General features: G+C 39.6%; 1 protein-coding gene and 1 non-coding gene across 2 annotated transcripts; one reads left to right on the forward strand and one right to left on the reverse strand.

Moving 5' to 3' along the window:
- The first annotated feature begins 1,117 nt into the window (after nucleotides 1-1,117).
- Nucleotides 1,118-12,265, forward strand: LOC129543822 (SCAN domain-containing protein 3-like). Its single transcript, XM_055407165.2, has 2 exons — nucleotides 1,118-2,071; nucleotides 11,959-12,265. Exons 1-2 carry the CDS (start codon nucleotides 1,652-1,654, stop codon nucleotides 12,193-12,195), a joined length of 657 nt encoding a protein of 218 aa, XP_055263140.1. The 5' UTR covers nucleotides 1,118-1,651; the 3' UTR covers nucleotides 12,196-12,265.
- TRNAK-UUU (transfer RNA lysine (anticodon UUU)) lies at nucleotides 6,684-6,756 on the reverse strand. Its single transcript has one exon. It is a non-coding gene; the product is annotated as a tRNA-Lys (tRNA).
- Nucleotides 12,266-13,517: the final 1,252 nt, after the last annotated feature.

Here is a 13,517-nt window from a genome sequence, read left to right on the forward strand (position 1 = left end):
CTGAGATGGGGAGATCCATCTTAGTCCTTTTGAGGTTCTGATGACTTGGGCACATGGACAAAATATATTTATATACAATTTCGTCGACTTTAGCGACTCACTCAGGACATTTACAGATACAGATCTCAAAGGTAAGAAGTTTTGATTTCGAGATCTCCAAAAGAAACGTTCTGATTCTTAAAAGTCTCTTGAATCAGAAATGCCAAAATGTGAGTAACTAATAGAGATCAAAGTAGAACGAAAAAGAATGGGAAAAGGAAGACATTCAGCAATTCAACAAATATTTCTCAGGCATCTATTATTTATTGAGTGCTCTTCACAAGGCCGTGGGGGGCAGACTGGGTGGGGAGAAGGAAGAGGAATTAGGCAGGCACTTTCGATGATTCCTGGGCTTTTAGACCTACTCCAGCAGAATCTACCGGTGCCTCAGCCTCTTCCTCTTGAAACAGAGTTTTCTCTTTGTTCACCTACATCCATATTCTTTGAATACCTTGCCTGGCAGAACACACTGTCTGTAGGAGCTTGAACCAGGTATGAATGTTCTGGTCGCCCAACTCTAGCGACTTCTTAGACTCTGAAAACACGTCCAGATTTTCCTTGTTAGTTTTCTGGGGCCAGTTTTCCTTTATTGTTAACAGCATGGCTCACAGAGCCAGAAGTAGCATGAACAGCTACTGCTATCATTAGGGGGTAAGCTCACTATATGGATCTTGATTTATTCCCGCATCTATAAAAGGGAAAGAAGGAGATAGATTTTACATTTCCTTTTCGAGTCTAAATTATGGCTACTGGGAAAGAAGACAGTGGCCCCGACAGATTATCACCGTGACAAGAAAACCCAGTGCAGCCCCCTCATTAGCTCTACTCACACAGTGAAACCCTTCACCGGTAACTGGGTAACTCGGGAGTTAAGTCTCTGTACAATTTACAGAGCACTTGTGACCTCGTGTTCACTGCTCGGATTTACCACGACCACCGAGCTGATTGCACCACCTGGAATCCTAGAGCGGACCGGAAGTGAGCGCAGCTCCCGGGGCCTGGCTACAACCAGCTGGGGACTGAGGCGGGTGTGTGAGACGAGCCACCGCCTCGCCCGGGAGTGTCGCCTGTTGCCCACTTCTCTGGCTTGGCTCGAGAGGGTCGGAGCTCCTTTGAGGGGGAAGTGGCGGAGGGGAGAGGACGTCTTCGCGGCGACAGTCGGGCCTTCCCCGCTGACGGCCAGCGGTGTGGAAAGAGCCCCTCTCCCTCTGCCCCCATCCCGGGCCTGGGCCTCGGAGCGCTGGTTTCAGAGAGACCTGTGTGGTTTTCTTGTTGGGAATAGTAGACCCAGGCTTTAGGGCCAGAGTTTCCTCAGTTTTCTGTCTCGCAAGCAAGCTGCCGCTCAATTTGTGTTCCTGGAGCTTTAGTGAATAGTTCTGAACTCACAATTTCCGGTCTTGTCAGAGAATGGCTTCACTTCAATGGAATTGCTCAAGTAACTGCCCTGTTTTCACCGAAACAAAAAAAAAATTTTAGCTGCGTCTGTAGTTTGTTTGTGTCAACAGGCTTTTTTTTTTTTAAAAAAAAGCTTTCCTGACCAAAGACTGGGTGGGGACCTTAAGTAAAATCACGCATCTTCTTAGATCCTTGTTGGAGCAAGGCCAAGCTAAGGATGGCAGCAGCCCCCGGGGCCATCCCAGCCTTGGCTGGGCAGGGTTCAGAGGAACAAGGGGAGATTATCAAAATAAAGGTTAAAGAAGAAGACCCTATTTGGGATCAGGCATCCTTCCTACAAAAGAATTTGTCTTATAGCAGGGAACTCTCTCGTCAACGTTTCCGGCAGTTCTGCTATCAGGAGACTCCCGGACCCAGGGAGGCTCTGAGCCAACTCAGGGAACTTTGCCGTCTGTGGTTGAGCCCAGAGACGCTCACCAAGGAGCAGATCCTGGAATTGTTGGTGCTGGAACAACTCCTGACCATCCTGCCCGAGGAGCTCCAGGCTTGGGTGCGGGAGCATCATCCTGAGAGTGGCGAGGAGGTGGTGACTGTGCTGGAGGATTTGGAGAGGGAGCTTGATGAACCTAGACAGCAGGTGAGAAATTGGAGGTGCCATCTTTTGTGGAGAATTTGAGTGCTGTGGGTCCAAGGTGGAATGAGTGAAATTCACTTCACACTGACTGCTGCAAATTTGGATTCTGGGCATTATCATTTGATCACTGGTGTAGATGAATAGATTCATGCTTCTGGGATACCAATTTTTATGTTGGTGGTAGCTGATTCTAATAAGGAAATGGGAAACCAAATGGGAAACCTTGGTCTAGTGCTTGTGAATCAGTTCAGTTCAGTTCAGTCTCTCAGTTGTGTCCGACTCAGAGCACGTCAGGCTTCCCTGTCCATCACCAACTCCTGGAGTTCACTCAAACTCATGTCCATCGAGTCAGTGATGCCATCCAGCCATCTCATTCTCTGTCGTCCCCTTCTCCTCCCGCCCCCAATCCTTCCCAGCATCAGAGTCTTTTCCAGTGAATCAACTCGTTGCATGAGGTGGCCAAAGTATTGTGAATAGAAAGTATATTTTATTTAGTGACTGTGAGATAAAAGTAGCTATCTCTTCTTGTGATGCCCACTACTTTGACCATATATGGAAGCAAATCAGTGTAAGAATATAAAGAATACCTTCCAGGAGAAACAAAGAAGTAGCCTCATTTAATGGAAATTTCAGGAAATGGTGAATCATAAGATCTGGATTCTATAATTGGCTCTGTCACTAATTAGCTGTGTAACCTCAGGTACACACATTCTCTGGACTTTGGTGACTTCATCTGTACAATGAAGAGATTAATTGCATCATTTTCTTGATACTTTTCAGTACTTGCAGTTGTTTGTATGTGAGGTCCAACACACTAGAGGTTATTTTTAAAAGCATATATTTGCTTTTTATGACAGTAACTTTGGAATATTATGGTTATTGCCAAACATTCCCATTTCTGTAAGATACTATCCACACATTTATCTGAACTCTTTTTTAAATATGAACATTTTATGTATTATAAAACGTTTTAATGTTTTTTGATCTGTTAACATGTTTTTCTGGAATGCAGAATCTTTCATATGAGACTGATAAATAGGGAAATAAGTCAATGTAATGCTGAAATTGTGTCAGCTCATGTATGAGTCTTCCCTGAAAGTTGATGTTTTGGGCCACCTAAGTAAGAGCTGCTGCTGCTGCTGCTAAGTCACTTCAGTTGTGTCCGACTCTGTGTGACCCCACAGACGGAAGCCCACCAGTCTCCCCCTTCCCTGGGATTCTCCAGGCAAGAACACTGGAGTGGGTTGCCATTTCCTTCTCCAATGTGTGAAAGTGAAAAGTGAAAGTGAAGTCGCTCAGTCGTGTCCGACCCTTAGCGACCCCATGGACTGCAGCCTACCAGGCTCCTCCATCCATGGGATTTTCTAGGCAAGAGCAGCTGAATGCAAAGTATATGACTATAGCCAAGTACAGCAAGTTGTGAAGACATACAGTACTGTACATACTGCCCATTCACCTCCACATCCTTCCTCTTGGCTTCAGTCTCTGTTTTAGAAGTGCTTATGTGCATAGTTCCTCCCATTTTGGTGCAATTTTTGCTAAACTTTTTTGTGTTGCAGAAAATGAGCAAGCAAGGGGGGTTTGCAAGTGCCACAGAAGCGTGCTGGTGATAAAATTTCTGCTAGTGAGCATGAAGGAAAAGAGTTAACAATTAAGGGAAAGCTCAAAATTATAAAATGTTTTGAAAGAAATGAAAAAACATGCAACTGAAATATAAGAGTCAACTTTACAAACAATTAGAGACAATGCTGGGAAAATAAAAGAAAGTTATCTAGCTGGAACAGCTGCAATTGCTACAAAATTTGTTAGAACAAGGCATAAGGAAATGGAAAAAATGGAACATTTGTTTGAATTTGATACCAAAGAAAGAAGCAATGAGAAGTAGCCTTTCTTAAAATTAAAGAGAAGACATTAGCAATATATATGACCTTAAGAAGAAATTGCAGAAGTGCCTTCATTTAGTGCAAATAGTGGCTGGTTTTGTGGCTTCAAGAACTACTATGATTTCCACAATATTTAGCTCTCTGTTGAAGCTGTGAGTGCAGAGAAGCTGAAAAGATATATTCCCCAGTGTTAAGAAATTTGATTGACAAAGAAGTATATAACCTAGATCAGGTTTTTAACTTTGATGAAACCACTCTCTGTTGGAGCCAGTGGTCTCAAGGGCCTGTATCTTGAAGGGGGAAACAGAAGGTCCAGTATTTAAGATGGTGATGCTGGGTGTGAATGCCAGTAGGAATTTAAATATAAAGCCTGTGCAATTTATTATTCTGCCAGCCTACAAGCTTTAAAAAGAATTGTAAAGATTAGTCTGAGTATCTACTATAAGTCTACAAGAAACGTTGGATGACAGGGCAGATATTTACTTATCTTCTAGGTGATGTTTTGTAGATGATTTTTTAAAATATTGCAAGAGGAACAAACAACTTTTCTTTCAAAATTCTTGTAATTCTCAGTAATACACTAAGCCATCCTCCAACAGTTGATGAACTTTCTTCAACTATTAAAGTTCTCTTTTTACCTCCTAATACAACTACTTTTCTTCAGCCCTCTAATCAGGGTGTGATCACAGTCATCAAAGCTTATTATTTAAGGATAACATTCAAGGTGTTTATTGCATCTACACCAGGTGATGATGCACACAGTTTTTGAATTCTGGAATTGATAAAGCATTAAACTTGCAATTGCTATTATTATAGAGGCTTGAGATGATGTCACAAAAGCCTACCTGCATGGGGTAATGGTATGATTCTCCCTGATTGGGACTTCCCTGGTGGTCCATTGGTTGAGGAAACCACCTTCCAATGAAGGGGACATTGGTTTGATCCCTGGTCAGGGAACTAGGATCCCACATGCATGGGGCAGCAAAGTCTGTGGGCCTCAACTAGAGAACTCACTTTCAGCAAACTGCAGAGCCCACGCGCTCTGGAGCTGGCACGCCACAACTAGAGAGAAGCCATCATGCTGCAACAGAGAGCATAAGTGCCACAATTAAGACTTGACACAGCCAAAAAAAAGAGAAAATATTTTTCTCCCTGATTTAATTTATGATTCTAAAGGCTTCGAACCTTCACAAGAGCTCTGCTAAATCAAAGCAAGTTCTACTGCTCTTGCAGAGGAGGTTGGATTTGAAAAAGCTGAGTAGAGATATTGAGGAACTGCTGCAGTCTCATTCAGAGGCTGTATACAAGAGCTCCAACAGTTAGGTGCTAAGCCTCAAATGGAAGTCTGTAAGATGATACAGTTCAACAATCTACCCCATAAGAGCTTTTTACTTCTCAGTTATCTTCTGCTCTAAGTATGATAGAGAAGTAGTTGCAGTAGGTAGACGATAACTTGACTACAATGTAGAATACAGCAGGATTTCACTTCATGCCATAAAGTCCTATTTGGAACCATGAAATAGGTTCTTTATGAAAGAAGGAAAATATTTAAGCAGGAAAAACTAAATCTCTTTTTATAAGCCAGTGTCAAAAAATAAAAACAAGATGATGAGCCAGAACTGTCATTATATATTTTGTAGTTTCACTACATTTCTTGGAAAGTGTGCAAATGCTTGTCCATCTGAACTTCTGATGATGATATCCCTCGACCCTTGCCTCACCCTTTCCTTATACCTCTAACAAGATACCATCACTTTTCTAAGGTAAAAAAAAAAATTTCCTTAGAATACTTAATATTTAAAAAATACTTAATATTTTTATCTTTTTGTCTATATTTGTAATTTTACTGGAATTCCTGTAGTTTTATTAACGTCTCTTGACAAAGCTGTGTAGAATTTAAATAATCTACCCTACCCCTTTATTTTCCCCATAAATCCTGTTAGTTTTTGTGTACTTTTACAGAAAGCATGTTGCTTCATGAGTTCGTATTTTATTGCATAGATTCCTATACAGGCAGTCTCTTTCTTCTAGCCATCACACCTTTTCTGTTTCAAATAAACAGTATTGTTTTTTTTTCCCCCTTAACAGTACCTGTTACTTTAAAATTTTCCTCTTCTGGTAGGACTTTGTCTTTGGTCAATACTGGGTAATGTTTAGGGTTATGCTCTGATTATATTGGATATAATTGCATTTATGTTTTTCTCTCTATTTTTGTTTTGCTTCTGTGTGATTTCTGAAGGAAGGGGAAAGTGCCATTGTTGCAAATGCTTTTAACTGCCAATCCAGTATCTATTGTACACCCCTTCTTTCTTCCATAAAAAATACTTAATGTTGGCTACACTAAGTTTCTCTAGTTGTGTCCAACTCTTTGTGATCCTAGGGACTGTAGCCCACCAGGCTCTTCTGTCCTTGGGATTCTCCAGGCAAGAATACTGAAGTGGATTGCCATTCTCTTCTCCAGGGCATCTTCCGGACCCAGGGATCAAACCTGCAGGAGATTCTTTACCATTGAGCCACTGAGGAGTCTAAGTCTATGCCCAAAGGGAAGGGCTACACACTCCAATATTCTAACCTGGAGAATTCAGGACTGTATACAGTCCATGGGGTTGCAAAGAGTTGGACGGGACTGAAGGACTTTCACTTTCAAACCTGAACAGGGATTTGAACCCTGGACTCTGAGATTAAAAGTCTGATGCTCTAGCAACTGAGCTAATCAAAAGACTCTAGAGCAACGCCTGAACAGGGACTTGAACCCTGGACCCTCAGATTAAAAGTCTGATGCTCTACCGACTGAGCTACCCAGGCTCCCTTAGGGAAAGTAGAGGCTCAGATGTAGTCTTGGTACTCAGTTGCGTCTAACTCTTTGGAACCCCATGGACTGTAGCCAGACAGGCTCATCTGTCTATGGGATTCTCCAGGCTCCAAGCAAGAATACTGGACTGGGATGCCGTTTCCTATTCCAGGGGATCTTCCCCATGTCTCCTGCCTGCATTGGCAGATGGTTTCTTTACCACTGAGCCACTGGGGAAGCTATCTACCTAACTGTTGGCTATATACCTAATTAAATGCTTTTCAGCTTTCCTTGTACTAGAGTTGGCCATGCAGTATGGTTCTGGCCAAAGAGAAATAAGTATATTTTCTAGGAGTTTCTGGGGAAGCTTATATTTTCCTTATAAAATGGCACAGATGTGTTTAGTTCTGCCTTTTCCCACTTCCTGTCTTGAACACGAATGTGATATCTGGAGCTTTGGTAGCTATCTTGTGACGATGACGTAATGACAAATGTTAGGACAACCTCCAATATGTTATGAATGAAGATAGCTCTGGTCCCTGACGACTGTTAGGTATGTGAATCAGTGACAGCAACTGCCCTCCTCTGGATTTCTTAGCATATGACAAAAATAAACCCCAATTTGTTTAAGCCACTGTAAGTTGGGTGTTACAATTAATTGAGACATGCATGCATTTCTAATGAATACAGCCATATTTACTCCACTATTTTATGACCAAGATTTCTTATTAGAAATTTAAAAAACAACAAAATCTAGGAATTATATAGTGAAAGGCAAATGACTGTCATAACCAGTTTGAGGTAATTTCACCTTTGTAATTTGTTTTTGCCATCCAAAGGCACCCTTTACACTTCTGTGGTAAAGGCTGAATGGAATTCCTCCCATTCCTTCCAAGACCAGGCACACCTGCCTTGGACTAGTCTCTCAAATGGAAATGCAGAGGAATCAAGAAGCTAGATGTGTGTGGGTACGTGGTTGTGGAGGAGGAGGAGTCAGTGATAAATGTATCACAATAAGCATTATCTATATTTCCTTTCATGTCTTAGTTGTTCTGGTTGTGCTTGTACCAACTTTACAGAGTTGATAAGATTGTTTAATTATAAATAGGTTTCCCTGTCTCCCAGATGACTTATATCTTTCCCTCCAGTACCTCCTTTACCTCAGATATGGAAAGATTTAGGCAAACTGAGATGCATGCTATTATACAATATAAAGAAATCTACATAAGATCTTTTATTCTTAAGACCAGAGAAGGGAACAACTTACCACAGGGAAATGGCTCAACCATTTATGAATTTTTGTTTTAGAAGAAAATTGGTTTCTTATATACTTTGTTCTGTCTAAGAAGAGGAAGCAAGTTTATAACATGGTGTCCAGCTTGGGGGAAAGGAACATGACACATAAATTCCTTAAATCCCATCATAATGTTATAATACATCTTGGCTTTCATTCAGATGTCATTGACTGTTTCCTTTTGGAATTTTTTGGTTTATGTGCAGTTTGGGCTCAATATCCATGGACCCAAATTTTCACAGTGATAAAGAACCATCTGCCAATGTGGGAGACGCAAGAGACGTGGATTCGATCCCTGGGTTGGGAAGATCCCCTGGAGGAAGAAATGGCAACCCACTCCCGTATTCTTGCCTGGAGAATTCCACGGACAGAGGAGCCTGGTGGGCTATAGTCCATGGGGTTGCAAAGAGTCAGACATGACTAAAGTGACTTAGCACGCATACACACAGTGACCAGAAAAATGCAAATTGAAACAAAATTGGTAACCACTGCTGATGTGACCAAATTTGAGTAAGGATATTGAGGTAGTAGAATGCCTGTGTACTACTGATAGGAATAAGTTGTTATGACCGTTTTGGAAATATCTACCGAATGTAACCATACTCCATGATCCAGCAAACCTACTACAAGGTATATATCTTACAGAAACACATTCAAAGACATGCAAAATAATATTCATAGCAGCATTATTATAATTGCCAAGAACTCTAAACAACACAGATGTCCATTAAAAGTTGTAATGGATGAATATATCATGGTGTCTTTATATAACTGAAGACTATACAATAATGAAATGAATGAGCAAGTGCTACATTCAACAGTGTGGATGAATTTCAGGAATATAATGTTGAGCAAAAGAACCCAGACAAAAATATGTATATATTGTATGATTCTGTTTCTGTAAAGACCAAAAAGCAAAATGAATCTTTGATGATAGATGTCAGAGTAGTAGATACACTGAGTGAAGAGGGTCGGACACAAGTAGCTTTCTGAGATCCTGGTAAAGTTCTATTTTTTTTAAATGAGTATTTCACTTTGTGATGTCATTGAGCTCTACATTTATGAGTTATGCACCTTTTTCTAAGTTTATAATACCATAAAAATCGTATTAAGAAAAATATTTATTTCTCATTTGATGTCTCCTGCATGATAGGCTAGGGTGCTTGATTATATGCATATTTTTAGATTCAAATGTCATGTGAATGGGAAATTATTTTTGTAAAACCAAGGCCCAGTGAGGGAAATTTAAAAAATTAACCAAGTTAAGAATATTTGGCAAGGCATACTATTGAAATGTTCTATTTGAGTGCAATATGGCTTCTATAGGGCTATTTGCAGGAGAGTGGTTTTAGCAGGGATGTGAAATGGCCAAGCTACTTCCACTGTAAGTGGCACACTTATGGAACTGGAATCAGGTGCCATACTCAAAGCCTCCAATTGTAGAGTTATTTGTGTTCTTTTCACTTTAAGGTATATTGATGCTGCTGCTAAGTTGCTTCAGTCGTGTCCGACTCTGTGTGACCCTATAGACAGTAGCCCACCAGGCTCCCCCATCCCTGGGATTCTCCAGGCAAGAACACTGAAGTGGGTTGCCATTTCCTTCTCCAATGCATGAAAGTGAAAAGTGAAAGTGAAGTCGCTCAGTCGTGTCTGACGCTTAGTGACCCCATGGACTGCAGCCTACCAGGCTCCTCTGTCTATGGAATTTTCCAGGCAAGAGTATTGGAGTGGGTTGCCATTTCCTTCTCCATTAAGGTATATTAAATAACTATAAATCAGAATTCTGGTTCTTAGGAGGTAACAGTTCCTCCCCTCCTTTTAACTTTTATTCTTCCTCAGTTTTAGAATTAATCATGGAGATGTGATTAGTCCCAGAGGCTGCTATTCTCTTAAGACAGCCTTGGGAAGTTATTGACTGTTGAATACTTATTTTCATTAATGGACCTATTTTCATTAGAATAGAATAGAATAGAATCTACCTAACACATCTCTCTCCCAGTGTACCTGTTGCTTACATGACTAACAAAGATCCATTTGTAGAAGTGAGGAAAAGATCTATAAGTCAATGAAAACTCTCCTAAACTAAAATAGTACAACACACTGTAACACAAGTTTTATTACTTTTTTTTTTCTTTTGATGAATGGCACTGAAGCTTTAGACTTCATCTGGTAAATTATAGGCAAAGACATTATTTAAAGAAAAAGCTATAGTAAGCTGATAACACAAATAATAACATTAAAACGATTGAAAGGACAGACAGAAACAATCTAGATTACTGATAACAAACTGTGCCAAACAGTTGGCTGTTAAGCACTTTCCTGGATTATTACAAGCTTTTCTTATTGTCCACTGAATCATTTCTAGACTTAGCACAATCAGATATTAGACTGTAACACAGTCCAGATAGACATACCTATTGAATGGTATGACAACTGATTTACAGAATTATATTTTACAAAGACTTAATAAATCAACTTATATAAAGGCTGAAGGAGGGATAATATTAGAGCTTTAAATAGGTTCTTACTTCTGGTTTCCCAAGAATATAGTAAGCAAATACCAGTGTAACAAACAGTGCCATATAGATAACTTGGAGGTAAATATGTTTATATGTGTGTGTGTGTGTTTATCTATCTACTATCTTGGCTCCTAATTCCTCAACCAGGAATCACATCCAGACCACTGCAGTCAAAGTGCTGAGTCCTAACCACTGGACTACCAAAGGATTTTCAAACATGCTTTTATACTAAAGACAGTGTTTATTTAAAGTCAGTGGCAATAACTTTCACTCTCCTCTTTCAACCTCATCAAGAGGCTTTTTAGTTCCTCTTTGCTTTCTGCCATTAGAGTAGTATCATCTGGATATCTGAAGTTGTTAATATTTCTCCTGGCAATCTTGATTCCAGCTTGTGATTCATCCAGTCCAGGATTTCCATGATGTACTCTGCATATAAGTTAAATAAGTAAGGTGACAGTATACAACCTTGAGTTGCTTCTCTCCCAATTTTGAACCAGTCTGTTGTTCCATGTCTGGTTCTAACTGTTGCTTCTTGACCTGCATCCCTATACACAGTTCTTCCAGATCTGCTCCTGCATGTGCAGATTCAACCAACCAAGGATTGTGTAGTACTGTAGTATTTGCTATTGGAAAAAAATTCCTTTGTAGATAGACCCCCTAAAGGTCAAGCCATATTGTCCAAGGATCAGCTGTATATTTTGGAGACAATAGGGTGAATTTAATTATGACACAAGTACTAGATGATTGGTGTAAGGCGAAGATAATATTTTCTTTTCACCCAACACAGTTACCCACTTTGGCTTTTTTCCCTCCATCCATCCATAACACAGCAGGCTAATGTTTTCCACATTTGGTCTAAAACAACTGTCTGATTTCTTCCTGGGTTAAATAGTTCATTAGTCATTATTAGATAATTTCACCCGAAATATTTACTTTAAATTGCTCCTACTGAAACTCATTTACAATTTTCTCCCAGTTATCACAGTTTAGGGAATATTCCTTTAATGTGCTTCCATTATTAGTCCCCAAAACAAAATCATAGTTGTGCATATCAACTCCTGTCCAATTTCTGTTGTATGGCTCTGACCTTATTTGTTCTAGCATTTTTTATTTCTCTTCTTACTCTATCTAGCACTCCTCTTAAGAATTCAGTGAAGACTTTTTCTTCTTACATCCGTTTCATTTCAGTAGAAAAATGTTTTAAGGTTTAGCTATGGCTTATGCAGTGATTTGAGTGTACTCCGGGAGTTGGTGATGGACAGGGAGGCCTGGCGTGCTGTGATTCATGGGGTCGCAGAGAGTTGGACACAACTGAGCGACTGAAATGAACTGAACTGAACTGAACTGATGCAGTGATATTATTAACATTATATTTATTTCCAAATGTACCTATTTATCCCCAGGTCCCACAGGGCACATATGAGCAAGAAGTTCCTATGGAAGAAAAGACTCTTCTGGATACTGCAAAGGAGTCCTTAGGTACCCATCTCCAGTCTATAGAAGACAGAATGGAATGTGAATCTCCAGAGTCACACCTACTTCAAGATAATGGTGAAGATAATTTAGTCTTTGGAAAGAGGATGAGATTTGGAGAGGGAAGGGCCCATTCATTGAAAGGTTATCAAACTTTATTCCATTGAAGCTTCTACTGAATATAGCTGAAGGAACAGTCAACCAGTGTAGTGTAATGCTATTAATAAACTTGACTTAAGCAATCAGACAATAATGTAAAAAATAATTGAACACAGCATTTTCCATGGATAACTTGCAATGGAATTAAGTACCTGTGGACAGATAAATCAGAGATGCCTCTGTATATAAATATAGATCACTTGTCAGTATAGCTATGGGTCCCATTTCTATAGCCTCTGCTCCCCAATTCTTATTACATATGGCTATTTAAGATTGGAAATATTACTTAGAAATCCTACCGAAGAAAATGGAATTTCTGAAGTCCATGTCCACTAGAGATCTAAGGACAATTAACAGTGTAATATGTGGTAGAGGCAGTGGTGCAGGCTGGCTTGGTTCTGGAGCACCTGTCTTTTCCAAAAGGCCTAAGTATAATTGATATTACTTTTTCTTTTCTTATATCCCTAGCAGCTCCATATTTTCTGCTTATTATAGACCTACTAATATTGATTGTACTAATTTCTGAAGCTCATATTCTCTTGGTTCTCATTTATATTGCCTTATATTTCTTTCTTCCCCTTGGTTTATCCTTGTTTACTTTCCTTTATATTCATGGCTCCATAGCATGATGCAAAATGTATCAGTGTGGAAAGAAATGCTATCTATATAATGGTCTTTTCAGTCACATTTTGAAATAGCACTTTTCAGGAGTGTTGTCATCTTCATTATAAAGCTAATTAACAAATTTTTATCCAACACTTTTTTTTTTTCACTGTACCCCAAGTCTTGACTTGCAGAATCTTAGTTGCCTGACCAGAGATTGAACCCAGGCCTCACCAGTGAAAGCACCAAGTCTGAATCACTGGACCACCAGGCAACTCCCTATCCAACACTTTTCTTTGTAGTAAAATGTTAGATAGTAGAAGAAATACTAGAAGGAAAAGTGATCCCTGCTTCTTTAGAAACTTATAGTCTTGTCAGCTGTACATATGAAATAGTGAAAGAAGAAAGTACTAAGTGCTAGTTTATGTTATTGATAAATTATAACTTCAAGAAAGGAGAACTCACTGTAAGCTTAAATGATCAAGGAGATCTTGTTGGAACAATTGAGAGTTAAATGAGGCCAAAACACACAGTTTTGAAGCTTGGAAATTATGAACATTTGAGAATTATTTCAATTTACCAGTTCAATATTTGGTATGCAAATTATCAAACAACTTGAGAAAAAGTATTTTTTCCAAACATCTAGAAGACTTTTGAGGTTATATGGTAATTCCAAATTTTTCTTTTTTATTTTTTTCAAAATAGCTTCCTTAAGACTAGCCAAATT

This window comes from Moschus berezovskii, chromosome 23, assembly GCF_049115385.1.
Source record: "Moschus berezovskii isolate FMDL1 chromosome 23, NW_MosBer_1.0, whole genome shotgun sequence".
Taxonomy (NCBI): Eukaryota; Metazoa; Chordata; class Mammalia; order Artiodactyla; family Moschidae; genus Moschus; species Moschus berezovskii.